This window comes from Lissotriton vulgaris, chromosome 2_1 (assembly GCF_964263255.1).
Source record: "Lissotriton vulgaris chromosome 2_1, aLisVul1.2, whole genome shotgun sequence".
NCBI classification, from domain to species: domain Eukaryota; kingdom Metazoa; phylum Chordata; class Amphibia; order Caudata; family Salamandridae; genus Lissotriton; species Lissotriton vulgaris.
In genome coordinates this window covers 1833046717-1833073441 of record NC_141687.1, presented here as the reverse complement: position 1 = coordinate 1833073441, position 26725 = coordinate 1833046717, and the positions used below count along the sequence as shown (strand labels likewise).

The 26725-nt window shown below is 42.0% G+C and overlaps 1 protein-coding gene across 4 annotated transcripts in view; it reads right to left on the bottom strand.

The window, feature by feature from the left end:
• ITGA11 (integrin subunit alpha 11) overlaps positions 1 to 26725 on the bottom strand; it is a 592938-nt gene that overhangs the window by 427423 nt on the left and 138790 nt on the right. For all 4 annotated transcript variants that reach the window (XM_086957973.1, XM_086957974.1, XM_086957976.1 and 1 more), the window contains one exon: positions 1641 to 1750. In XM_086957973.1, the coding sequence (XP_086814099.1) occupies positions 1641 to 1750 (110 nt within the window). The remainder of the gene's footprint in view (positions 1 to 1640; positions 1751 to 26725) is intronic.

The following is a 26725-nucleotide window of genomic DNA, read 5'->3' as shown; positions in this document are numbered from 1 at the left end:
TGGATTACCACAAACAACAGTGGAAGGATGGTGGGTGGGTCGGTAAACACATCAGACAGTGGAAGGGTAAACTTATCGAACACTGGAAGGAGTGCATGTGGATGGATGAAACACAATGGAAGGTGGGAGGTTGTAACACAATGAAGAGCAGGGGGACGAAATACAACGAACAGTGGGTGGATGAAACACAACACACAGCAGAAGGAGGGCGGGTGGCTGGGGAAACACATCAGGCTGCAGGAAGAGGGTGGGTGGCTGGGGAAATACAACTGGCAACAAGAAGAGGGAGGGAGGGAGGGATAAAGACAACAGGCAACGAGAAGAGGGCGGGTGAGTGGGAAAACACAGCAGGCAGCAGGAGGATAGTGAAGGGTGGGAAAACACAACAGATAGTGGAAGGAGAGTGGGTGGGTAAACACAACAGACATGGGAGGAGGTCAGGTGGGAGCAAAAGCATAACTGAGCGCGGGAAGAGGGCGTTTGGGTGGGGAAACAAAACAAACAGCGGTATTAAGCCGGGTGGGGATACACAACAGACAGAGGGAGGTTAAACGCATCTTGCAGCGATAGGAGTCTGAGTGGGTGGGGAAACACAATAAACTGTGGTAGGAGTTCCGGTTGGGTGGAAAACATAACAGAGAGTGAGAAGAGGGTTTGTGGGTGGGGAAATACGGACAGTGAAACGAGGGTAGGTAGGTGGGGAAACACAACAGCAAGAGGGAGGTGGGCGAGTGGGTGGAGAAACACAATAGACCATCCCTCCCACTGGCTCTCTATGGTGTTTCTTTTTCTCCCTCTGTCTGTGGTGTTTACCTACCCACCTGCCATCCTCATGCTGTCTGTGGTGTTTACCCACCCGCCCTTATGTTCTGTTATGTTATGTTATACATTTATTTTATAGCGCACGGCTACTCCAGAGGAGTGTCCCGGCGCTTTATCGAGGCAGCTCAAAATAAAAAACATAACACCATACAGCGAACAACTGAGAAAAAAACAACAGAGGTACTAAAGGTTAAAAATCCAAGTCTTCAGGCTTTTCCTAAAGTGAAACAGATTAGCAGAGGACCGTAGGGCCAAAGGAAGGGTGTTCCACAACTGAGGGGCCTTATCTCACTGTATGTGGTGTTTACTCACCCTACTGCTTCAACAGGTGTTACTTTTTGAGGCAAAGCCAGGTCTGTGTAGCTCACAACTATATGTGTTTGCGCTGATCTGCCAATATTACAGCGCAGCAACACTCCCTTAATGCAAAAGGGCATAAAGCAGTGCAAAGTGGTATATGCACTGAGGAAAGAGCACATTTTCAGTGAAGATAACTTTAGTGCTCAAACGTAATACCTTTGCGAGACTTTGCATGGCTTTGCGTCACTGCGCTTTAATAAATCTGAGCCTGTGAGCTAAAGCTCTAGAAATGATAACGAAATTGCAAGCACAACAAATATAAGTAGAATTAGGACACAATCTTAATATAACTCTCAAACATGTATAGTAAATTTGGGTATGGTGCACCATAAGTAAGGGGCAAGTGAAGATCTGATAGGAGGAAATAAGGGGACATATAAAGTTACTTACAGAGCAGGTAGCAATAGGGCTAAACGCACTGGAAAAATGTGCCGAAAAAAAGCATATTGTATACTTACCAATGTTAAGTTTGACGCAATCACTTGTTGTTTCATTGCCGACTGAACATTTGAAGATATCTCCTGTTCTTTGCTGTCCATTCATCTCAAAGGGCGCTCCCACCACCAACCTACCAACAATAAAGCAGTTCACATGTGAGCTTCTATCAATAACCAGGCAACAATGAATGAGTGTCTTTAACCCAGAATTCATAAATAGTAAATACCAAGATATGTGTCTCCACAAATAGCCTATCAGCGCTAAATGAATGGCAGTCTTGAGCTTCCACCATCGTCAACGATAGATAGGTGCTTCATCAGCAAATTAAATGAATGAGAGACTTTCATTATTAACACTACTTCAAGTATCCAGCCACATCAATAAGCACTTAGAAGTCTGATAAGGGTATAAGAGTATAAGTCACAAGAAAAAAGTAGCAAGTATCTTTCAATATAAGACAAGTTACAAACAAAACAGCTGCACACAACGTTCCAACATCTTTTTAAGCCATCAAATGGCCAAAAGTCTAACTAATTCAGATTGAAAAAGTAAACTAGACATCTCTCCCCACATCGGGAACTTCCTCAAGGAGTGAGTCCATATAACTTTTTAGGCCATCAAATGGCCAAAAGTCTTACTAATTCAGATTAAAAAAGTAAAACAGCGTTGTAATGGCACGTGTGGTAATAGCCCGCGTTGTAGTGACATACAACCATATTTGGCATGGTGTCTTTTTCTAGTTCTACTAAAGTTGTCATACTGTTTGTATACATGGCCCACAAACCAGCCACGCAGGGAAGGAGCGTACTGAGAGCACCATTGTGTGAAATGACTCAACTAACTCCTTCCTTGCCATTAAGAATGCATGCATTCAGAGAAATACATTTCACTTGCTCCTGAGCAAACTGCAGTGTTGTGTGTGTTTTTTTTATTGCTCCTGGGAGGGTGCAAAAGTATTTAGTTCCCTAACATCTGGGCCCCGATTATTTATATATATATATATATATATATATATATTATATATATATATATATATATATATATATATATATATATATATATATATATATATATATTTATATATTTATATATATACGCTCTGACTTCCAAAAGAAAGTATCAGCACTCAAGGGGTTTCAGGATTAATGATTTATTTCAAAGAGCAGACACGTTTCGGAGATTGCCTTTATCAATGCTCATCCAAATACAAAGCAGGTTTCCTGCAGTGTCTCTTTCCAAGTGTTTCATCACCATGTCATTTCCTATCTGGATAGGGGAAAGTTCTTTCTTCCACTGTGTTGTTGCGGGCGCCATCTTAGGTGTATTCTCCAATTTTGCCCTGAATGGGAATGTCCTCACAAGCGGAAACATTACTGGTATTCCTCTGCCCTGAATGGGCTGTCTCCCCCTTAGATCTTCAGCTCCTCAATTTGATACCTTATTAGATCAGTCCTTTACCCCTCACCCAAACCGCAAGACATGTTTCCTCAGCAAATCGCTGCCCGCAGGGTTGGTCTAATGACCTTGCCCAGAGATTTGGATAACCCCCAAATTTAATCGATGGGGGTCTCAGTGCCTCCATGCACTCTTGCGACGGTTCTGACAGTGTCCTATTACACAACATCTCCTCCAAGCACTCGTAGAACTATTCCTATATATATCTCAATTAAGAATAATGTTGTGTTAGACCTGTCAGCCTTAGGTTGGTTTTCTCTCAAATGTATTGCCTTGCTCTTCCATTTGTGCTGATCTCGTTTTTGTTGGCATTAGGACTCTACTACTTTACCACTGCTAGCAAGTGCTATAGGGCATGTGCTAACTCCCTAAAAGCTGGTGAAAGCGGCTTACACTCAATTGGCACATTTAACTTACTTATAAGTCCCCAGTGAAGTGGTACTACAGGTATCTAGGGCCTGTAAATTAAATGCTACTAGTGGGACCGCAGCACTAACTGTGCCACCCACTTAAGTGGCATTTTACATTTCTCAGGCCTGCCATTGCAGCTTGTGGGTGCAGTTTTACACCGCCATTTCGACCTGGCAAAATAAACCTTTTGCCAGGCCTAAACCTACCCTTTTAATACATATATGTCACCTGTACAGTAGGCCAAAACAGCCGATAGGGCAGGGTGAATGTATTCAAAAAGTTGGACATGTACTTTTAAGTTTTACATTTACTGGTAATGAAAAACTCTATCTCTCTCATAGGATAACACTGGCTTACCTTATTACATTTAATAAGTGAAAACTTTCAATTGGGAGCAGATGCGAACATTGAGTTTGATGTCTAAAGAAATATAATTTAAAACCCTTCTCAATAGAAGAGTCAGACCTTAAGTTACAATTCTGAAAATGTCACATTTTGAAATACTTGTTAAATACGGCAAATAAAAGGTCTGCCAGGAAGCTTAAGGTAAAAAGTACTTTTAATTCATGTGAACAGAGACTAAAGTCCATTTATAGATAGAATGGTAAGAATTCAACATTTATTTTATTTTTACTTTACAGAACCAACCACTTAAGAAACAACTAGTCAGGTCCTGATCAGAAACCTAAAAGAAATGTGATGTTCGACGTTGATGAACAATTTATGGGGAGTTATTAGTAAACAGTGAGACAACTCTATGTAGGCCATCCTGAAAATAAGAAATTGGTTGGCTACTCTAATAAAGTGTGCTAGATAACCCCTATAGTTGGACTTGAAAAAAAGAGCTCCTAAAGGAGAATAGGAATAGAAACCTCATCACCAATTAAATCATTTTATTGGTATAGATGTAACATGGATATTTAAATCTTTGTTCATGTTGGATATATATTTTAAGATGTTGAATGTTTTTCATGACTATTTTGGTTTGAAAATATTATGTTAAAAAAAGTTGCTTTGGAAACGTATTGTACAGCAACAAAATGCTGCAGAAATGTGCCTCATACATATATGTGGTTCAATTATTATGAAAAGGTGTTTTAGAAATGTCTTTAAGTAATATTTAGTTAAGAAAAATCAAAAGAAATTCAGACAATTAAATTACTTGATCTTATGAAAAAGTGTTGATTGAAGGATTTCACCTTGGGAATAATGCAAGTGTTTTTAATTTAATAGTGGTTCATCCCTGCATGTGAAAGTTGGCATTTACTTGTCCTAACCATTCAGTGCTCCAGCCTGTATTCAGGGTCACATGACTAGGTGTTCGAGTATTACTCACACACAAAGTGGGAATAGATGTTGGCAGGATGGGCCACTTCTGCCTTGATAGGGGGTAGAGCTGTCACCTACCACACTCACACATCACAAAGACTCAAAAAGGATATCACACTCACAAAGGATATCACACTAGTCTATTATGCCCCAGGGCAAGCTGGGGCAGGGAAGCAGGAATTCCAAACACCTCTAGCATGGAAACCTCAGAATCTTCTATTTCAAAGCCTGCTCCAAGTATAAATATTGGACTTTCAGACTCAACTATTCAGTACACCTCTGGATCTGTGGAAAACAGACGGAAAGATGTGCTGCTCTGCTGCAAGAAGGACTGCTACTCTGCTGCCCTGCTCCCTGGGTGAGAAGGATTAGACTTGCATCTTGAACCCAGGACCACCAGAATGACTCCAAGAGCTAGTTGGCTGGCATCCTGATCAGAGCCTCAGGGACAGAAAAGGCTTCAACCACCCTGCACCTAGCAGATGGACTCTGCCTGCTGTGAGTCTTGCCCCCCAAGTGGTGCCACCATAGTCCTGGACCCGGAAGGTGCTCTGCCAGTCCAGCTGTTGTCGCTTGAGCAGAACCAATGCAGTGTGAAGCATCTCCTCTCAGCTCTGCATCAAAACTTCTGCAATGGACCCCAATGCAGGACCTCCCATCGCAGCTACCAGAAGGTTACGCACTGGTTAATTTGGGGGTTGCCTGTGTTTCACCCTGACAAATACAGTGGGTGCTCCTTGAGTAGAGTTTGACTCCCTAAACCAGTAACCCAATTTCCCACATGCAGTAAGCATCCAGTAATTTCGGCAGGTAAAACCTGCTGAAATTTACTGAGAGAAAAATGCCAGATAAATAAAAGGACATGCACATTTTAGTGTGGCGCACAGCAACACCTGCATGTTATGCCCAATTCTGAATACACTAATCTTAATTGAGTGCTATTTATCGCACCCAATACATTTGTCTTCTTGCAGATTTGCATATCAGTTGCAAAAATTATTGCACCCTTTTCCGGGACGACAGTAATCGAACCAAGAAAAGCAATTGGAGTAAAGGTATTTATTTTCTGGTGCATGCATGTAGTTCTTGCCATTTGTATTGGAATTCTCATTTTCTGGATTAAATGCATCCTCTTGTCAAGCATCTTCCTTAAAGCTCAGATGCTGAAAAAAAGATCCCCACTTGCCCAACAAAGATGGTGTTGAATATCACACATAAAACAACAGTCATACTCCGTGTTCCTTTTAAGGATTATGTCCTCAAACAAGCCCACAGAACACTGGTGGAGGGAATAAGGTACTGCCTCCATTTTAGGCCTGGCTTGACAGTGCTATTGTCACAAGATCTTATCTGATCAATCTAAAAACAGAGTTTTCAGGAAAGGGGCTTTGGCTCTGCCCACATAATGGTGGACAGGAGAACGTGTTTTGATTTTCTGCATGCTTCCACAGAAAAAGTGCTTACAAACCAAGTGCTGTAATAATTTGTTCATCAAGTTGTGTGAGCGATTTAACAAGTTTAGCTATTGAACTACATCAGAGCTTCACCTTTAGGTTGTTCGTTCAATAAATCTTTATTCGGCTTGAAAAGCCATGAAAGATTACAATAATAATACAGATATCAAAGAAAACAGCATAAAAAAAATACAATAATATTATGGATATCAATAAAAACATTCAATTATGACAGCATACAATTACAGCATAAAATAAATGGGCTTACAGTAATAAAACAAGCATCATTAAAAAACATTCAGAGGGTCAATTACAGCAGCATCAACTGACATCATACAATGGCTGGGAACACAGTTGAAAGCATCACAAAGAGAGCTATTGAACATATCACTTCCTAATTTATTGCAGATATGCAAACTTCTTGGGCTTCCAAGTTGGTTAAAAATCTATAGCCTCCAAGATGTGAGTTAAAAGATTAAGAGTGAAAACAAGGACGTTCTCCTCACTGATTTATGAAGTGATTTGACTCAATGTACCATTACACGGGCGTTGTGGAAGGTTATCTTGCCACCCCCCTTGGACTGGAGATGCCACTAAAGAGTATACAGTACTCAAGCGTATCCTTGTCAAATAAAATCTGTTTTGACTATTTTCTATGAAACTAAGATAGCATTTCTCTTCCCATTAAAAAATCATGTGTGTTCCAAGTTTGCAGAATGTTTGCGTATGCACTTGTCCTGGGCCTATTCATAGTAGGCAGTCTTAACTAAGGCTTTCGCTGCATGTGATATTTGATTTGGTTCTTCAAAAAGCCCACTGAGGCCCTGCTGCCTAAAACTGCATTGTACATATAAAGCCAGGGAATACCGTCAGCATTATCCAGAGAATCCTCATTCTGGTGAGTTCTACACCTTTATCCATAGAAGTAACACAGCCAAACCCACACAGTACTCTAAAAATTGTAGGCCCGCCTCTGAATGACAAAAAAGGTTGAAGTTCCTTAAGGTACCATGAAAAGTTTCTGAAGAAAATAATTTTCTAAGATTTTAAATCTGAAGCTGCCAAAATAACCCCACACTTCCAACCTGTTGCAGGGATTCAGCACATACACTCGGTGCCCAGAAACCTAATCCGACTAGCTATAGTGTCTCATTCGTCTCCGTACTACAGTAAAGGTACCAATGATTAGACATCCTAGAACATGTCACTCAGTCCCTCTCAGGAATCGCGGCAAGAAGAACACTCTTTCGTTCAAACACTCATACTTGTCCACAACATGAGTAAACCCGAGACGTGGTATAGTTTAAAATGTTTATTTTAACTAACGTGCTCAATAATGCAGTTCACGAGCCAATACTAGCAGCAAAATGCATAAGAACAATATAATCAGCATGGTTACAATTCTATAAAGCACAAAAGGGGAAACCATATTATAATGACAGTGCAAACAGGACTAAAGCGCCTTACCACCCTCGCCGTGCTCTAAGCTAGTTTATTATAATTATAGAAGACCTCTGGGCTTTGTCAGCGGGAACCCATACCTCCACGTTTAGATGCAAGGAATTACATCTCAGGACAAGCACAGCTCTTCTTCGTTGGAATAAATCTCTCCAAGTGCCTTTTCATGGATGCAATGCCATAATAAAAGCACCCGATTTTCAGTAGTGTAGAAGTGTTCTAAGTTGTGTCTATGGGCGTGGGACTGACCAAAGTGAATCAACAGCATACATTGTTTTTCGACCTTGAACACACTGTGCAGACGAGGAGCACCGTGTACAGCTACATGTGTGAAAGGCAGGCAGTTCTCATGCGAAAATGCACTAGCAGTCTATCCACGATATTAAAGCCATATAGTAATGCGTGCATAAGCGGCAAAATGGCTGCCAAGCATATACTAACTATTGCTAACTTAGCAATGTCTGCAGTTAATCCCACGACCTTACCACAGCCCCATATAAAACAATGTAAAGACACAGCATTAAAAATAGCTATAATTTCTTTTACAGGTCTAGGACCTAATTTTACTGCAAATCGGAAGATTGATTCAATAGCTCTATTGGTTAGTTGAGCCTTTAAGATTAACAGTGGGTCCCAATTTAGCTGTGAGTTAAAAAGAAGACCCAAATAACAGAAGTTAGATACCTTAACTGCCAGATTCCCCTGGATGTAGAAAGCCTTGGACTAAGTTCTTTTTGGTCCACATACCATTACGTAGGATTTATGATGCTTTATTTTCAAATCCAACAAGTTCATAAATTTAACAAAGGCTTCCAGAGCTTTTTGCAGACTGTTTGCTGTTCTAGCTGAGATAACTGCATTGTCTGCATAAAGGAGAAGGGGGATAGGCCGATTGCCCATTCTCGGAAAATCAAACTTCTCTTGCAGTAAGAGGGCCCCTAAACCATTTATGTAAATCAGAAATCAAAACGGATGCAATTTTTATTTTTTATTTATTTGATGAGTTTTATATAGCACTGGCTAGACCCGAAGGTATCAGAGTGCTTTCCATAAGGAAGCAGCGTGTTACAATTTACAAAAACGTCACATTAATTACAGAATGATAGCATATTCAAGACAGTAGTTAATAAAGAACAAGAAAATCAGGAATCAAAATGACTAAGGAGATCTGGGAGTCCACATGAAGGAGTGGAGAAAACAATGTGACAAATGTCCGTAGTCCGGCTGGGTAGGTGACGGCCATAGTGGTGTGCCAATGACAATCTCCCCTATAGCTGTCGGTGCAGCTCCACTGGGAATCGGCCAAGTGGATTCGAGCTCCGCCAGATTAGTTACAAAAGTTTCACATTAATTACAGAATGATAGCATATTCAAGACAGGAGTTAATAAAGGACACGAAAATCAGGACCCAAAAAAACCAAGGAGATCATGGAGTCCACATGAAGGTGACAGGAGCGGAGAAAACGATGAGACAAATGTCCGAAGTCCGGCTGGGTAGGTGACGGCCATAACTGTGTGCCAGTGCCAATCTCCCCAATAGCTGTCGGTGCAGCTCCACCGGGAATCGGCCAAGTGGATTCGGGCTCCGCTGGATTAGAGTGAAGATCAGGAAGTGACCGAAGGTTTTGAGTCCAGAGACGGGCTGAGATGAGATGGCTAGGAAGGCAGGATCGGAAAGGGAATGTATCTTGGCTGCCATCTTATAGTCAGGCAGGTTGAGTCTGTTAACCTCTGTGGCTATGCAGCTTGAGTCTGTTAACCTCCGTGGCTCCGCAGCTGGGCTTGCCTCAGGTTTAATGGTACGATAACTCAGCTATTCCATTAATCCTGGTAGTGCATCAGTACCCCCATTGTCTGATAGGACAACTTCAAGCTAAGATGCTTCCCTGCCGGATGACCTCGGTTGAAACTATAGAGGGGGTGCACTCACTCTGAGGCCATTCCGGATCTTCACTGTAGTATTAGAATGCAGTCTCCGGAGGGGAATTAAGAGGGGTCAAACAGATGCTTCTGCACTGCTATATGACTCCTAGATAGTTAGATAATTATAGCAATTCTTTCTCTCTGGCAACAGCACAGACGGGAGGAGAGCATCCAGGAAGAATGCGTTGCTGCATTTAAGTTCCTGTCACCTCCTCCTTCCTTTTCCATCATTACATTTAAAAAGACCTTAACAGGACACTTGTTGAGAAAAGGGTGTTTTTTCTAACTAATTTCTTAATTAAAAATGTATGGAATAGAGCAACTTTTTAAAATTATTCCTTTTAATTTATTATTTAATTTTTAAAAATTACATTGTTTACATTATATTTAATTTACTCTCAATCCAATAATTTGATATAATCAAATAATTGACATCTATAATTTACTGTCAATTTAAATGACCTTTCCTTGAATCCTAAAAACTGCATGCTGCCCCTTAACAGTACCATTCACGGAACCCTACAAACTCCTGATCCATAATGCTACCCTTCCCTGTAGCCTAAAAACCCCATAGTACCCCTCAATGCTACCTTTTTCTGAACCTCAAAAACCTCTTACTACCCGTTAGCACTGCACTTCCCTGAACCCTAAAAATGCTACAGGTGCTTACCACTACACTTCCCGGATCGCTAAAATCTTCTTACTACAATCTAATGCTATCTTTCTGTGAACCCTAAACTAACTCGCTTACTATCCTTTAACACTACTGTTCCCTTAACCCTAATATCGCATTACTACCCCTGAATGCTACCTATTCCTGAATGCTAAAAATCCATGCTACTCCTTACAGCTGCCCTTCTATTAGTCCTAAAGAACACGGGGCATATTACCAACAACTAGCGATAATTTTTGTCTCTAACTTGTTTAGAGACAAAAATTATCGCCGCACATCGGCGATTTTTATCGCAGATAAACCTTGCTATTAGCAAGGTTTATCGCAAATGCGATAAAAAACGGCCGCAATGCGTGAATATCGCTGAAAAGTCAGCGATATTCATGCATTATCGAGCAAATGCTCTTAGCCATGTTATCCACCTCCCATTGGATAACATGGCTAAGAACTGCTCAGGGCAGGTGTTAGCTTTTGGAGATATTCACGCTTAGCGCGAATATCTCCAAAAGTTGGTAATAGGAGATAGCGATGTTAGGGACTGTTTCCAGTCTCTAACATCTTGGCACGCCCACTTTGCATGTCATTAGTGATAAATATCACTGACATGCAAAGCGGGGCCCAAGATGGTCGCTATCTCCTTTTAGCTGTCACTAACTGGTGTTAGCGACAGCTTGGTAATAGGGAGATAATTTTATCTCCGCTTTCTTGGCTTTTAAAGCCAAAAAAGCGGAGATAAACCCCCTTGATAATATGCCCCCACGTTCCTTACCTAGCCACAGCTTCCTTACCATAGAATTATCCAAGGGCGTCAGACTGGATCCGGAACTCTTTTGTGAGCAGTACCCCTGCCACCCTGTAGGTGGCATTGTCTATGTTGTACATTCCAGAAGTGACATACACAGTGCCTAAATAGGCACTACCCCAGCGCACTGATGTCAGTTTCTTTTCATGACTTTCCACGCATGGAGCGAGGAGCCACGAAGAACGCTGATCACTGGTGTGGAAAACTAGGGCCCTGAAACGGGAACAGCCCTGTCCCTAGAAATCTGTTTGCAGAGTGGCGAGGACGGGTGGGTCAGTAAGGAATATGTGACCAGATATGGAGTTACAGAAGATAAATACCTTGTTCATCTCATAGAGACTTCTAACATCAGATTCCTTATTTTATAATAGATACACAAGCAATACCTCCCCAGAGGTGGGTCTGCGATACTGTTTCACATTAGAAAGTCCTGCAGGCCTAAGCGTGCAAACTGCCCGTCCCGGCGGACCTGACTGTCCAGGCAATAATGCTACGTAAACATGTGTAGAGAAGTTCAGGTTGCTGCCTAGCAGATATCTAGGACTAGTTCTCCGCATGCTGACGCTGTGGTCGCATCCTTAGCTCCGGTGGAATGAGCACACACACCCTCACAGTGTTGCTTCTTTGCCAATGCATAGCAGATCTTAATGTCGAGCATGCTCAATCAGGAGATGGTCCTCTTCTGCACTGCCCATCCTTTCTTCACTCTGTCATACAGCACAAAGAGCTGGTCTTTCCACTCCGAGTTCTTTCATGCAGACACAGTAGAATGACTAGGCTCTTTTTTGGGTCCAGAAGGAGAAGCTGCTTCTTTTACTTGGAGGGATGTGGCAGAACATAAACTGTAGGCAGGGTGATAGACTGGCCTACATGAAAAGGAGTGATGACTTTCAGTAGAAAGGAAGCTCTAGTGTATAGAACCAGCTTGTCTATGTAGATGTTCCTGTATGGGGGCTTTGATGACAAGGTCTGAAGCTTACTTACCCACTGAGCAGAAACAATTGCTACCAGGAAGTCAATTTTGATGGTAAGGAGACTGAGAGGACAGTTGTGGAATGGCTCAAAGGGAGTGCACATCAGAAAAGTTAGGACATGATTAGGGTCCCACTGAGGAATGATGAAGGGTGAAGGTGGAAATGTTTTGCAAACCCTTCAAGAATCTACTTACAACAGTGGATTTGAAAAGGGATGGCTGATCTGGCAACCGCAGAAAGGCTGACATGGAAGAAAGACAGCCCTTTAAGGTGACCAAAGCAGAGTCCTGCTGGTTAAGAAAAATCATACAGAGAAGGACCTGAGAGAGGGGAGCAGAAAGAGTGTCAACCTATGTCTCTGCACCCCATGCCACAAATTTGACCCAATGGCAGGCATGGACAGTCTTGATGGAGGGTTGTCTGGCTGCCAAGATAACATTGCAGACTTCGGACGGAAGGTCGAAAGTGTCAACTGCCACTGCTCCAAGCTTGCGGAGCCCATTCTGGAGCATATTGATGACTTGGGCCCAGTCGCACCTGATGTTCCTGAGAACTCTGCGCAGGAGAGGTATTGGTGGAAAGGGGTACTGGAGGCTAGAGCTCCACTCAAGACAAAAAGTATCGCTGAGCAAGAGACACCTTGGAAACTCCGGCACACAGAACTGCTGACATTGCTCGTTCTCGGCGGTGGCGAACAGATCTAACCAAGGCTCTAACTACTGCTAGAAGAGAATTTACACTACCTCTAGATGGAGACACCATTCGTAATCTGCCAGGCATCTTTGGATGAGTTTGTCTGCTCTGGCGCTCGGGGGTCCAGCAGGTATTGAACCACCAGGGATATGTCCTAATGTCCCAGGCATGTCCAAAGACGTAGGGCCTCTTGGCAAAAGGTCCAAGACCCCACCCCGCCGTGTTTATTGCAGTACCACTTGGCGGTGGTGTTGTCCATGACCACATGTACTAGCCTCCCTTGATGGAGGTTAGAAAGGCTTTTAATGCCAGCTGGATTGCCCGGAGCTTCAGAATGTTTATGTGTAATCCGGATGCTGCCGGAGACCAGGAGCATCTGATCTCCACCTCTCTCAGATGGCCGCCCCATTCCAGGAGCGATGTATCTGTCACCACTGTTAAATCTGGCTGGGCGAGCATCCTTAAAAGTTCTAACTACCTCTTAATGCTACCCTTCATTGAACTCTTAAAACCCCTTATCACCTCTGAACGGAAAGTATTCCTAAACCCCAATAACCCTTACTATCCCATTACGCTACCCTTCCTGAAAGCTAAAAAGCTCTTAGTAGCCTTTAGCTCTACAGTTACCTGAACACTGAAAACCTCATACTAACCCTTAACGCTATCTTACCCTGAACCCTAAAAGCCCCATAAGTACCCTGTAATGTTTTCCTGCACTACTCCTTACCAGCCATTACTAAAGCTAACTCGGGGACTCTGCCTGCTGAAAGAAGCTGGAGCTTAAGGGTGAAATACTGGGAAGAATTGAGATTCTATTTATTGATTTCCCCCAGTAATTGCTAATTTCTAAGGTGACCTTGAGCAAATCACTTGTGGTCCCCGTTATTTCTAATGCCACCTACTATGTTGGCTATTTATCTGTTCTACCACAAATCAGTAATACTAGTCTCCTTTTCCGCAATTATAAGTGTAAAATTAGCACTAACTTTTAGATTGCGCTCTGGTACTAATAGGAACACAATACAGTATTTTTTCCTTATTGTAAAACTAGCAGTAAATGCACTGAAAATCCCTGTCGCATATGTTTTGCAGCTTCCCACATATTCTAAATGAATCCCAATATAGAATGTCTGTGAATGACGAAAAACACCCAATAATAATGTATGGCTTTTCTACATTTTTCATAATGGCCTATCTAGGTAATGTAAAGGCACCCTTTTAGGTCTATCTTGACAGCTGGATGACATGTTTTTAACTATTCTTTAAAATATGCACAGAGTGGGCTTTGGCTTGGCTCTAATTGAGGAATATTACTCGCTCATCTCATGGTGTCAGCTGGTTGGGGATGTATAATTCGTCCTTCAGGGGAGTGCTTCCATTAGAACGCACGATGGATTATTCTAAATCTGAAACATAAACTCAACTATGCTTTGTCACTTTCAGTTCTTTTCCTCCTATGCTGATTATGCACAGAAAGCAATCTGTTTTGCTACTTCTCCCCAGCCTTTGCAAAACTAGTAGGACAGGCTTTAATGTGATAAACAACATTAATACATAGAATCCATGTAAACGGCATTTGTGAATACGTTGGATTGGATTACATTTGTTGGTACATTAAAGTCAGACCTATTGGCTTTTCCGATGCTTGTTAATAATGTTATGCATGTAGTTGGTGTACCTTAGCACATTAATCAATGTGAAGGAACTCACAGGCAAGCTTTCAGTGACATGTTTTCAGGAGACGTCTCTCAAATATTTTGGAAATATTTCAGAGACTGGTATGGTTTGTGAAATATATATTTTTAAGTGGTACAGAAAATTAATGCCATATGATGCAGACTAAGATAGCAAAGTGGCAGAACAATCATGAAAACTTAGATTTATTCACCTAAAACTATTGTTTGTATTTTAAAAGAAGCAACAGATCAGATGATAAGAAAGGCCACGTTGCCAGTGTGCCCACTAAGGCATTGTTCACCATCAATAAACATAGTAAAACTACATATCGTCAATGACTAGTAAAGTTATGCAAATATGATGCAAGTAGTCACCTACCCAAATTAAAGGGATCATCCGAAAGTTTGTGAAATACCATAGAAGTACAGGGGAAAGTGAAAGCTTTGGGTGTCATCATTGCCAGCTCTCGGCTGCTCGGAATATGGAAGGAACAGCTCTTCAATGGTTCACGTTCTTCACCCCTAAGGCGACCACCTCCCTCCAAGTCATCACATACACCTTTGTCCAGCCCTAGACATTTGCGTGATAGCAGAGTGTATTCTAGGGGTTGTAGTCCTATTTTGCTTCCACTGAGCTAATTATACTAACACACCCGAAATCAATGCTTTGTAGGTGAAAGGTTCAGGAGTGGAGCCAGTGTCCCACCTGACCTAGAGTTAGTTGGTCATCCTATTTGCCGCTGACCTATCTTACTGAGTAAACTAGCCTTCTACAACACAAGCATGGCCGACAAGGTTTTGAAGCTGTCCAAGATTTTCTTTAATGCCTATAATATCTCCGTGATGAACATTTTTAAGGCTCGGCCTACGTCCCACGAAGTGGGCGTGGCCTAAGAGTCCTTTTCTGAGGGCTTCGAAAATCGTACCTAACGAATTCCAGAAAACTCGTGATTTTTGCTGGGTTTTTTGCCAGCTGCATGGCAATTGGCCCTCGCATGCGTGTGTTTTTACAAGAGAGCACGCAATAGGCCATAGGCGTTAGAGTTGCTCCACCTAGTGCATATTCCGTGCGGACACGTGCAGCAGAAGAGCATATTTCTTCAATTACCAGCTGTCAGGGCCCACGGTAATTGAAGACAGATGCTGGGCACACGTGCACCACTCTCCAGTTTGTTTTATTTCAGCTGTGTGTGTGCGCATGCTGGCTCCCGGGCAAATCTTGTTTGTGTAGTGGAAAGCTGAGCACGATAACTGCGTGGCCACCCCCGTTGCACTCGCCCCAGGACCCCCTTGCCTACGTAAAAAAAAAAATTCTTGTGCTGGAGAGTCTGTCATTTATTGCAGTATTTTACCCCTACTTGTACTTTGTAATCTTGGCAACCGCCACACATCCCCTTTTCCTCCTGTACTGTACCGATTGCTACCTCTATATTTTCGCTGTCGACTCTTATCACTTTTCCCATGCGTCGTAGCGTTCCTTTCGTAATTTGTTAACTTGCAATGTTCCCATGTATCAGCTATGCTCCCATTGTGGAGCGCTCTGACGCCTTCAGGTCAAGACCGCGCAATCCCTTTTCCTCCTGTACTGTACCGATTGCTACCTCTATATTTTGGCTGTCCACTCTTATCAATTTTCCCATGCGTCCTAGCGTTCCTTTTGTAATTTGTTCACTTGCAATGTTCCCATGTATCAGCTCTGCTCCTATTGTGAAGCGCTCTGACGCCTTCCGGTCAAGTCAGCGCAATCTAAAACCCATAGAAACCCATTCCGTATCCTAACTCCCCCACGTTCGTTATTCCTGGGTCTGAGAAGTAATAATCTGAAAGCCACATACTGCTAAATTGGACAAACTGATAGTACTAGAAAACTCTTCCCTTTCCTAATTGCAAAATGAGTGTCAGTGCCGAGTGCGTGTAGAGTGAGTGCAGGTGCAGGGTAAGTGCAAAGTGAGTGCAGGTGCAGAGTGAGTGCAGAGTGAGTGCAAGTGCAGAATGACTGCAGAGTGAGTGTGACTGCAGCGTGAGTGTGACTGCAGAGTGACTGCAGAGTGAGTGTGTTAGACCTGACAGCCCTTTGGGTGGTCCCTCCAATTATTTATTAATTTTGTCCCGTTTTTGCCTCCTACTTCTTGTTATTTTTAAGTCCACTGGAATTTTTCGGTGTTGTCCCTGGGGTTAGGTGCCTCCTTGACCCCATTCCTCTTGTTTTATACTTTAGGCCTTAATGCCATTATAAAATGGATACAACATCACAAAATGGTGGTTTGCAACTGCCACATTTTTTTACCTCAGGAGCCAGGTCCATAGTGTTGAATGGAAAAGCTCCAGAACCTTCCAGCTGGTTCTGGTAGCCTGAGGCCAGCCTATAAAAGGTCAGGACAAGGGCGGCCATTTTAGAGTGACCAGAGAGTGTGGGGCGGAACTGGTGAGGAGTGAGGCGACTGAGTGAGGAGGAAAGCGCACTAGAAGGGGATAGATCGACCTGTGGGGCGGCTGCTCTACTGTACTGACGTGTCCCCTCTTCTGTTGACCAAACCCTGCCATCGGGGAATCACAACTGGTTCCGAGATACCCCCCTCCTTATTCCTATTGCCCCTGGTGAAGTGAACTTGTGTTGCTGCAAAAGAGCTGAGCAAAGCTAGCTCGGAAGGAACATCCATCGTAACCGTGAAACCGGATTCTCCCCTAATTCTGCCTGGAAAGAATCAATCGGCAGTGCTGGGAGCCTAATTTAATGCAGACAAGCTGTGTGAGGGAAGCGGGACTCACCGGGTGAAGGATGCGTTGGGTCAGCTGCTGCCCCTTCTGTGTGGATGTGCCCTCCCCCCTGTCATCAAGTCCGTCTGCTGTGGTGTGGAAGCGGGGGGTTGGCAGGCGCAGCCGGAGGACAGCAGAGGCATCTGACCTCTTGAGGCAAAACTGTGGTGACGCCGGGGAAGGCGTGGAGACGCCGGATGAGACCGGGTGAAGGCGGAGCCTGTTGCGTGTGAAGCCAGCCGCGACATCGAAAGAAGCCGGCCGGCGCTGGAGGATGCTGGGCGAAGGCGGGGCCTGTTGCGGGTGGAGCCAGCGAGAGGAGGACCACACAAGTTCTGCCAGACGCCTTGAACTCTGCCTCACGAGAAACGGAAGGCAAATTAGTCCAGTCATTAACGGAGCCTTCCCCTGTTCAGGGACACAGAACGAGCGGTGCTTGGAGCTCGATTGTTACCTCAACGAAAACGAAGTAAGCTGGGAACCTACTCTGGGAAAGGGTGGGCGTGGAAACAATCGTGTCTTGACCTGAGTTAGTGGTGAGCTGGGAGGCCTAGGCAATGACACGGACCTGAGGTGGAGGAAATCAGACAATCTGTATCACGAGCGGTAATCCCTAAGAACTGGACTGTACATTCCAGTGACTGCCTTACTCGAGTGGGAGTGATCTGGGAGGGAGAGACAGTTCCAGATAACTGCTCAGACATCAGCCACTGGAGGCCAGGGTAATAGGGCTAAAACGGGAGTCAGGGAATCTCCTTGTGTAGATTACTGAAGGCATAAGTATATACTGTTGTTATCTGTACCTGCCCCCTATAGGAGTGAAGCAAATCATATGGCTATAGGAAATGCATAAGTAACCTACCTGTTTTCTTTTAAATATACAGTTGCTTGAGTCATTTTACAAGTGTGCCAGTAGAGAAAGGTTTGCTGACCAGCTGTAACTTCTAGCTTTTGTTGACCCTGAGTTTCCAAGGGTAAAGTACATGTCAGTTTCCTCATATAAAAACGTTATTGTGGTAATTTATCTCACATAAACTGTGATGTTACTGCTAAAAAGAAAAGTGTGATTACTGATATGCGGAATTTGCAAATGCTATTAACCGAATGTAAAACTATTGTATGTGCTGGAGCTTATTACTGCTAAAGAAACAAAGAGAAACCAGAGAGTTTTATAAAACAGCTCGTATTTTTCTAAACTGGTGTAGTGTCAATTATTTTTAGTGAGTGGACGCTGGATTACTGTAAGTGAGTGATGGAAGCACAACACAATTGCCTTGGAGTTTAGACTTTCCTACTCTGTGCCAGGCTACCCTTTGTGGACTGGTTGTTCCAGGTCTAACAGAGTGTGATTGGAGAGTGAGTGTAGAGTGAGTGCAGGTGCAGAGTGAGTGCAGAGTGAGTGCAGGTACAGAGTGAGTGCAGAGTGAGTGCGAGTGCAGAATGACTGCAGAGTGAGTGTGACTGCAGAGTGACTGCAGCGTGAGTGTGACTGCAGAGTGACTGCAGAGTGAGTGTGACTGGAGAGTGACTGCAGAGTGAGTGTGACTGCAGAGTGCCTACAGAGTGACTGCAGAGTGAGTGTGACTGCAGAGTAACAGTGACTGCAGAGTGACAGTGACTGCAGTGTGTGAGTGTGCAAGGTAAACAGTGTGTGAGTGTGCAGGGTGAACAGTGTAAACAGTGTGTAAGTGTGCAGGGTGCACAGTGTGTGAGTGTGCAGGATGAACAGTGTGTGACTATGCAGGGTGAACAGTGTGAGTGTGCAGGGAGAGCAGTGTATGAGTGTGTAGGGGCACTGTGTGAGTATGCAGGAGACGAACACTCAAACTAAGTCCACCACACACATGCATAAGACCACACACAAAACACCACACCACACACATACACCACACACACATACCACACTCACACACACCACACACACACCAGCCTCTCACCACCACACACTCATCACCACTCACCACCACACACTCACCACCGCACACTCACCACCACACACTCACCCCCACAGACTCACCACCACACACTCACCACTACACACACAACCACACACACAACCACAGACCACCAGCCATCAGTGCACGCTTTCACCAGGCGCAAAAACCACCAGCTATCAATGTACGCTTTCATCAAGTACAAACACCACCAGGCGTCAGTGCAGGCTTCCACCACGCACACAACAACAAATGTCAGTGCATGCTTTCACTAAACACACACACACACACCACCAGCTGTCAGTGCACACTTTCACCAGTCACACACAACACCAGCCGTCAGTGCATGGTTTCACTAGGCGCACTCGCCACCAGCTGTCAGTGCACCCTTTCACCAAGCACACACACCACCAGCCATCTGTGCACGCTTTTAACAAGCACACACACCACCAGCCATCAGTGCACAATTTCTACAGGCACACACACCACCACCCATCAGTGCACACATCAATTGTTAACGTATCCACAATTAACTATTGTAGCAATCGCAATATGGTGCCCTTTACTTTTAAACATATTAATCTAAAGCGCAGCATGCCACCATTCCTACTATTCCAATCCAACACACATATTTCCACTACACACCACATGCACACACTCCATACATATGGCTAAAAGACATTGCCATTTACAATTCCATTAGCTTTAACTCAAAAAAATCCGAGACCTATTGCATTTCTAATGCTTGTTTATATTGGGGTATGCCAAAAGCATTCACAAGATTATACAGTGTTAGTAATAACAATCTGTAAATTGTCAACTTCCTAACACATATGTAAAACTGGATCTGCCAGATCTGGGTATGCCTAAATGCCTCAAAAACCTACATTCTACTACAAGGTTTAATTTACTCCTGTATTATTAATCCTATTTAACTGGCCAAGGACACTGGGTCATCTGCAATCTTATTTACAAAATATTCTGAAGGGAAGGTGAACTAAATCTTATCCTTGTGCAGGTTTAAAACTAGCTACCTAGTCCCAGCCTAGTCTGACCCACTCTCGTCACTTTCTCTATCCCAAACAGGGGCCCAGCTTCCAGCAAACATATGGTATCTTGGTGCAAAAGCGTTGTAGATTCTAAAACAGTAGCCCCTTTTTGAAGCCCCCATAGATGGTGAACTCCCACAAGCGTGATCCCCATCTGAAATGTCAGCCTAGGTGACAAGAATATTACTATCTCCCTTGAACAAGATTCATACATCACCAAATGCAAGGGCAAAACTGCTCCTGAAACAAAACTCGTTCTCTAAAGAGCACTTTCTGTGGTGCTAGGGCCGGGAATTAGAAGGTGATGCTGGAAGTCGACTGCTCCATCTGACTGTGTAGTATGCCTCATAAATTATCTGGGGTTCAAACAAGTTCCTATCACAGCACAAAATGCCTATTCAATAACCTAGATACCTGAAGCCAACAACTCAGCCAAAGATGTCTTCAGGGTATGCCACGAGCTAGCATCCATCCCATTCTTGACATCCATTCTCACACACTCCCAGCACATATGCTACACTTCCGAGCAACAATAAACACTCTTCAGGGCAACCCGGCTGGCACCAACACCATCCAATAGCTCGTTCACAAAATATTTGCAATTTGGGACTTGCCCTGGATGCAGACCCGTCACTGACATATGTGAACAGGATCACCGAAAAATTCTTCTACACTTGTGTAATCTGAGGAATCCACAAACCATCACCCTAGTTCCAGAGCTTGTAATCCTCATGATCAATTACTACAAATGAAACTCACATGGGTTTCATGCAAAGATGATGGTCATGCTCAAAAGACTGAAAATCCATGCTGTCTGCAACTTTCTCAGACATGAGTGAAAGAATTGTATTTAACTGCACTGGGATCTCTCCACTAAACATCCTAAACTGGGCTCCTGACTAAACATAATTTCCAGTTCCAGGACTTTGCCCCATGCATAAGGCCCTCCATGATTGAGTGTCCTCCTAAATTGTCAACCTGGTGATGCACCTGTGGCCAGATGCTGATGTTGAGCCACCGAAAACTGACTGTCTATCCAGCATAATTCAATTTGAACACTATGCATCATGCATCATTGTTGCCGTTTGCGATTTCTTAATTGCGAAAATTAAGGAATCGCAATAAAGAAATCGCAAACGGCTATGCACCAAGAAATCGCAATTTTTTTACGATTTCCTTAACTGCGATTCACAATTTGCGAATCACAATTAAGGAATCCCTTCCCATTGATTCCTATGGGCCTAGAGGCCCATAGGAATGAATGGGAAGTCATTTTCAATTTGCGATTCGCAATTTGCGAATCGCAAATTGAAAATGCAATTTCAAGGGTGCAGGGGGGGTCCAAAGGACCCCCGCACCCCTGAAATATAACACACACACATGCCCTTGGGGCATGTGTGTGTGTAAAATGAAACTTTACACACTTTTGTGCATTTTTGAAAGTTTTCGCAAATAACCATGAAGGTCAACTTCATGGTAATTTACCTCTCCCTATTTGCGAATTTGCAAATTTAAAATGTTCATGCATTGCATTTAAGAAATCTCAAATTGCGATTTCTTAAATGCAATTGCAATTTTAGAAATCGCAACGTGATTGCGATTTCTAAAATTGCGAAAAACATGATGCATCCCAATTTTGTCAATTGCATTCACAAACGGCCGAAAATTGCGATTCGCACCGTTTGCGAATGCAATTGACAATGATGCATGTGCCCGTATGTGCCTCATTCACTAACTAAACTTTGAAGAAAGTTTTTTGTATTACTAAAAAAGTTACTGTAAAGTGCTGTTCATAAGTTTACTACTCTTTGTATTCATAAACAGCACTTTTGCAGTAACTTACGCTCTTGTATTAACTTACCGTTTTGTAGTAAGTACCTACCTCCATTATTTTCTATGGGAAAGTGCTTCACTACCAGTGGGAGGCCATGTGTAGTGCTGGACGTACTACAAAAGTGTAAATTACTACAAAAGTGTAAATTACTACAAAAGTGCAGTTTGTTAATACCGAAAAGTAGCAAACTTACTCAAAAGTGTAAAGTTAATTAAAAGTGTAAGTTACCTTTGTGAATATGGCCTTCATGTACAATGCTCCTCTCTCTGGAACTCATTTGTTCTCAATGTGGCCTAGAAGCAAACCCAGGAACGCTCTGAAGGGCCATCTGTTTCATTTGGACTTTGGTTTACATCATATCTGACCATCTTCTTCAGCAACAACCTTTGTTTAGCCAGGTGTTCTCTAACCATTATGCTATATCACCTGAGAATTCTGTAACCCTCCCTTCACCATCCCACACAAGTGTTTTGAGGAAGCCTGGATATACAGCTGTACTCAGTAGAAAAAATAAAATTATACAATATGTATTTTCATCCAGATTGCCACTACCTGAATGCCTAAAAGGTAAGTCCAAAATGCCAACTTTTAATACTTCTAATTAGTTTCACTTACAAGGCTATAATATTTTAATGAATAAGCTTTAGCAGCCACATTCATATTCTCGCCAGATGGTACTTAAACAGTCAGTGATAAGGAAAATAAGTATCAGCCTTGGATATCAGCCTTGGATATCAATTCTTTCACGCACAGGAAAAGCTCGCAACTTGAGAGGAAGCAGAAAAAAATCAAGGAAAGCTGTGACAGGAATGCATTCCTGAGAGAGACTCTTATCTCAAGCACAATAAGTCTTGAAGACAACTGAGTTGGTCGAATTGAAATTAAGGAATAATCTTGGTTCTCCGACACAGAAAATTCTGATTTAAAGCATTCTTGTAGTGGAACTTTACAATCCTCAAGTAAAACAAGCATTGGCAAATCCAATACGGCTGGCATTGGCCGTCAGCCTTCTGGCACTTATTGTTTTGTTTTTCAAGCTTTTTGCAAAACGTTATTGCTTGGGAATATGTTGGGCCTTCATTAACTAAAAAAACATTTGCTTCAGGCAAAAAAGTTTTTTGGGGTCTAAAAAAACACCAAAACACACATTACCGTAGTACTCTGAAGAGAACTACTTTGTGTGTGGATGTGTTCTTTGTGAAATGTCGGCATGCCGCAACTCGTAGTAAAGTCAGTCAGTTGCTGAAGTGGGCTGATGCCATGCTGGCGTGGGTGGATGAAAAATGTGAATGACACCAACCACATACTAATGGATGAAGTCTGATTGAATCCCCTAGAAGTAAGTATGCTATACAAATAATTTTAGTAAAATTAAAAAAAAGGTCTTGGCTAAAAAAGCCAATCAGTCTAACATTGGGTGAAAGCCTCTTGCATTAAAAAAAGAAAGAAGGAAGTTAAGAAAGAAAGAAAGAATAAAAGATAGGAAGGAGAAGGCATGCAATAAAGGAAGAATAGAGGCAGGAAAGAGAAAGAAAGAAAGAAAGAAATCAAGAAATCAAGAAAGATGGTTAAAGTGAAAGAAAGAAGGAAGGAAAGAAAGAAGAAGAAAGAAGGAAAGAAAGTAGCCAAGACAAAAGGCTGGAAGGAAAGAAGGCAGGAGGAAAGAAAAAAGAAAGAATTAAAGAAGGCAAGAAGGAAAGAAAGAAAAAAGGAAAGAAGGGAAGAAAGAAAGGAAGGAATGATAGAAAGAAAGAGAAAATGAAAGAATGAAAACGGAAAGAAAGAAGGAATGATATTAGGAAATAATCAAGGAAAATAGAAAAAAGTAAACAGAGGATAGCAATATAGAAGAGTTTTAAAAGGGAAACAATAGGGTATGCTGTGAAATTGTAGCATTCAGAACAGCAAAACGCTTCTAAAGGAATTTACAACAGCATTGGAAGGAGATGGGAACTGATAAAGACGGAATGTGCCATAAGTTCAGAAGCATCCTGCTATCACATCCGGCTCTATCACATCAGGCTTTACACAAAGGCAACACTAAAGTAAGTATAAAGTAAAAAGAAAAACACTGGCAGTGAATAGGAACTAGCTTGTTTGTGGATGTGCTCCGTGTGAGAGAGCAAAATACAGTCACTCAAGGTGGCTTAAGAAGGCTGATCTATTGTCCCATGCTATATACTGTAGTGAGCGGAAGCAAAATGTGAATGAGGCAACAACAGGCCAATGGATGAAGAGGGGCAGCTGAAAGCCCCTATATGTAATTATATTATACATATGTTAGTAAAATCAGAAGGTCTTGTCAAATGCCAGACCTAAATAAAAAGAACATGGTATGTGTTGAGTTCACAGAATAAATTTGATTGAACATGAATGTTACACATACCAGACTTCTCATTGAATAGGCATATGCTATTCTATTTATTAATAGAACAAGTTGAGGCATTGTCTGCAATGTTCTGAGCATTCCCTGCCGGAAGTGACAGGCCCATGCATGATAGTGTTATCTCTAACATATCTCTAACACCTCTAACATATTTATTAGCATGACTTGTACTCTATGCAGCTGGCTTGTACCACGCAGATCACTCCCGCTCTCCTCCACGTGATTTAAGAGAATACAGTAGTCATTGTTCAACCCGACAGTCTTATGGCTGGCGTGGTAATAATTCCAGGGCCCTAATTTAAGCAAGAAAATAGGTTGTGTTGGGTAGCAAAAGACAGTTCTAATTATTTCAAGAAAATGTATCTTGAACCCGAAAGTACCTATAACCCGCACCCTCGCCATGCACTGCTTACAACCTCACGAGTTACAACAAGCATGAATTTCTCAGTGACATAATTGATATCATTACTGATGACAACTGTACTGACATCAGTGATGACAACACTGTGTAAGGTGAGAAAATAACTGAACAACTAATAATCAGATGGAAAGAAATTAAGTCACGAAAGCATGCATTCGTTTAGTTCACCCTGAATCAATATAGGGCCCTCTGTGGCATATTCCGTGGAGTCAGGCAAGGAAATGAAGCTGCCTTACAGCATTGTTTGACACAGCACACAACTCCTGGAACAGTCAAATGACATACTGAACATTACTGTGCTTGGAAATCATGGTCTGGACTGAGGGTTTGGCAGGCATTCAGGTCACGCAATGTGCAAGTTTACACCTAAATATACATTTGTGGGTTGCATTGAGCATATGGGTGCGTTGGTTGATGTGAGAAGACACCCTCAGTTCAGTTTCTTATAATTAAATAGAACATTATGGGGCCACATATATTTACTCTTACACTTTGCAATAAATGTACTACTTTTGGCTAGTCACCAGTTCGGAGAGTAAAGTTACTGCAAAGTGTAGACTTATATGTCTCCAACATCTAAATTCAGACAGGTGGAGACAAATTAATGAGTGTAAAGTTACTACTAGTAACTTTTCACCCATGGGCGGAGATCTCTGCAGTCAAGGTGGAGCTCTCCCTGTGGTAAAGTATAGGGTAATTAAATAAAGTTTATTAAAACTTTTTTTAAACTAGCAAAAATAACTATGTTAAATATTATTATAAATTATGTCATATATTAATTTTAAATGTAGAATAAAATAAAAAATGTTGTAGCATTCACTTAATTTTGAAATTATTATTTAATGTAAATATTTCAAATTAATTGCATTATTTTACCAATTTATTAAAAATAAGCACTTAAACTGATATGTTTCTATTATGTACTAAAAATTGCTAAAAGGTATGCATAGAATTAATTTATATTTATTTTTAAATTAGAACAGGTTAAAAAATGTTTTCAAATAGAATATTTGTTTTTATTATGTACATATTTTAACATTTAATTAACATTTAATTTATACATATTTTTTTATAAAAGTAATTAACATAATTTCATATGGGGTTCTATTTTAAGTCCCTGCCTCCATTATTTTCTATGGGAGGATGTTGCAGTACCAGTCGTTGGCCATGTGTGATGCTGGGCTTACTCCAGGTCTTACCTTTAGTACGTTTACAAGTTTAAAAAAAAGAAAGGCGAGGTGGAGGCCGAGACCTTGGCACGAAGGTTTGTAGATAGCATTCTGTTGTATGCTAATACCTTCATTTTAGTACTACTATACATACTAATAAATGCACGTTCGGAATAGTTCCCTAGTTCCCTACTTCTTTTGATATCATTGAGTTTGTAAAGATACATGGATAAGAAGCTTTCAATTATGAATTTCTGCAACATTAAGGTCAACATGTTCCCAACTAGTGTTGATGCAAAAAACCTTTAACAGGTTTTTTTTTACTCAGAGGTGGCACTAGAGATGTTGGTAGGTGTTTTTTAATTAAATATACTTCAGATATTTCACACATTGCAATGTTTAATAACAGTGATTATTATAAAAATGTTTAATAAAGTCTTATTTTTAAAAAAATCAACTTGTCTATTAGCTTCCTTTTAACATAGTTTTGTGGACTGAAATTTTTGAAAAGAAAGACTCAGAAACATGTCCTAAGATCGAAATTATCAACGTCTCTGAGGTTTTTTTGTTTTTTTTTTATATTTTTCAGCCCACAAAAGGAAATCACAAGAGGGCCTTGCACTCCAGCTCTAGAGCATAGAGCTCCAGCTAAGAAGGTTTTTGAAAAATATGTTAACTTCTCCTTTGGTCATGGACTAAATGGGGCT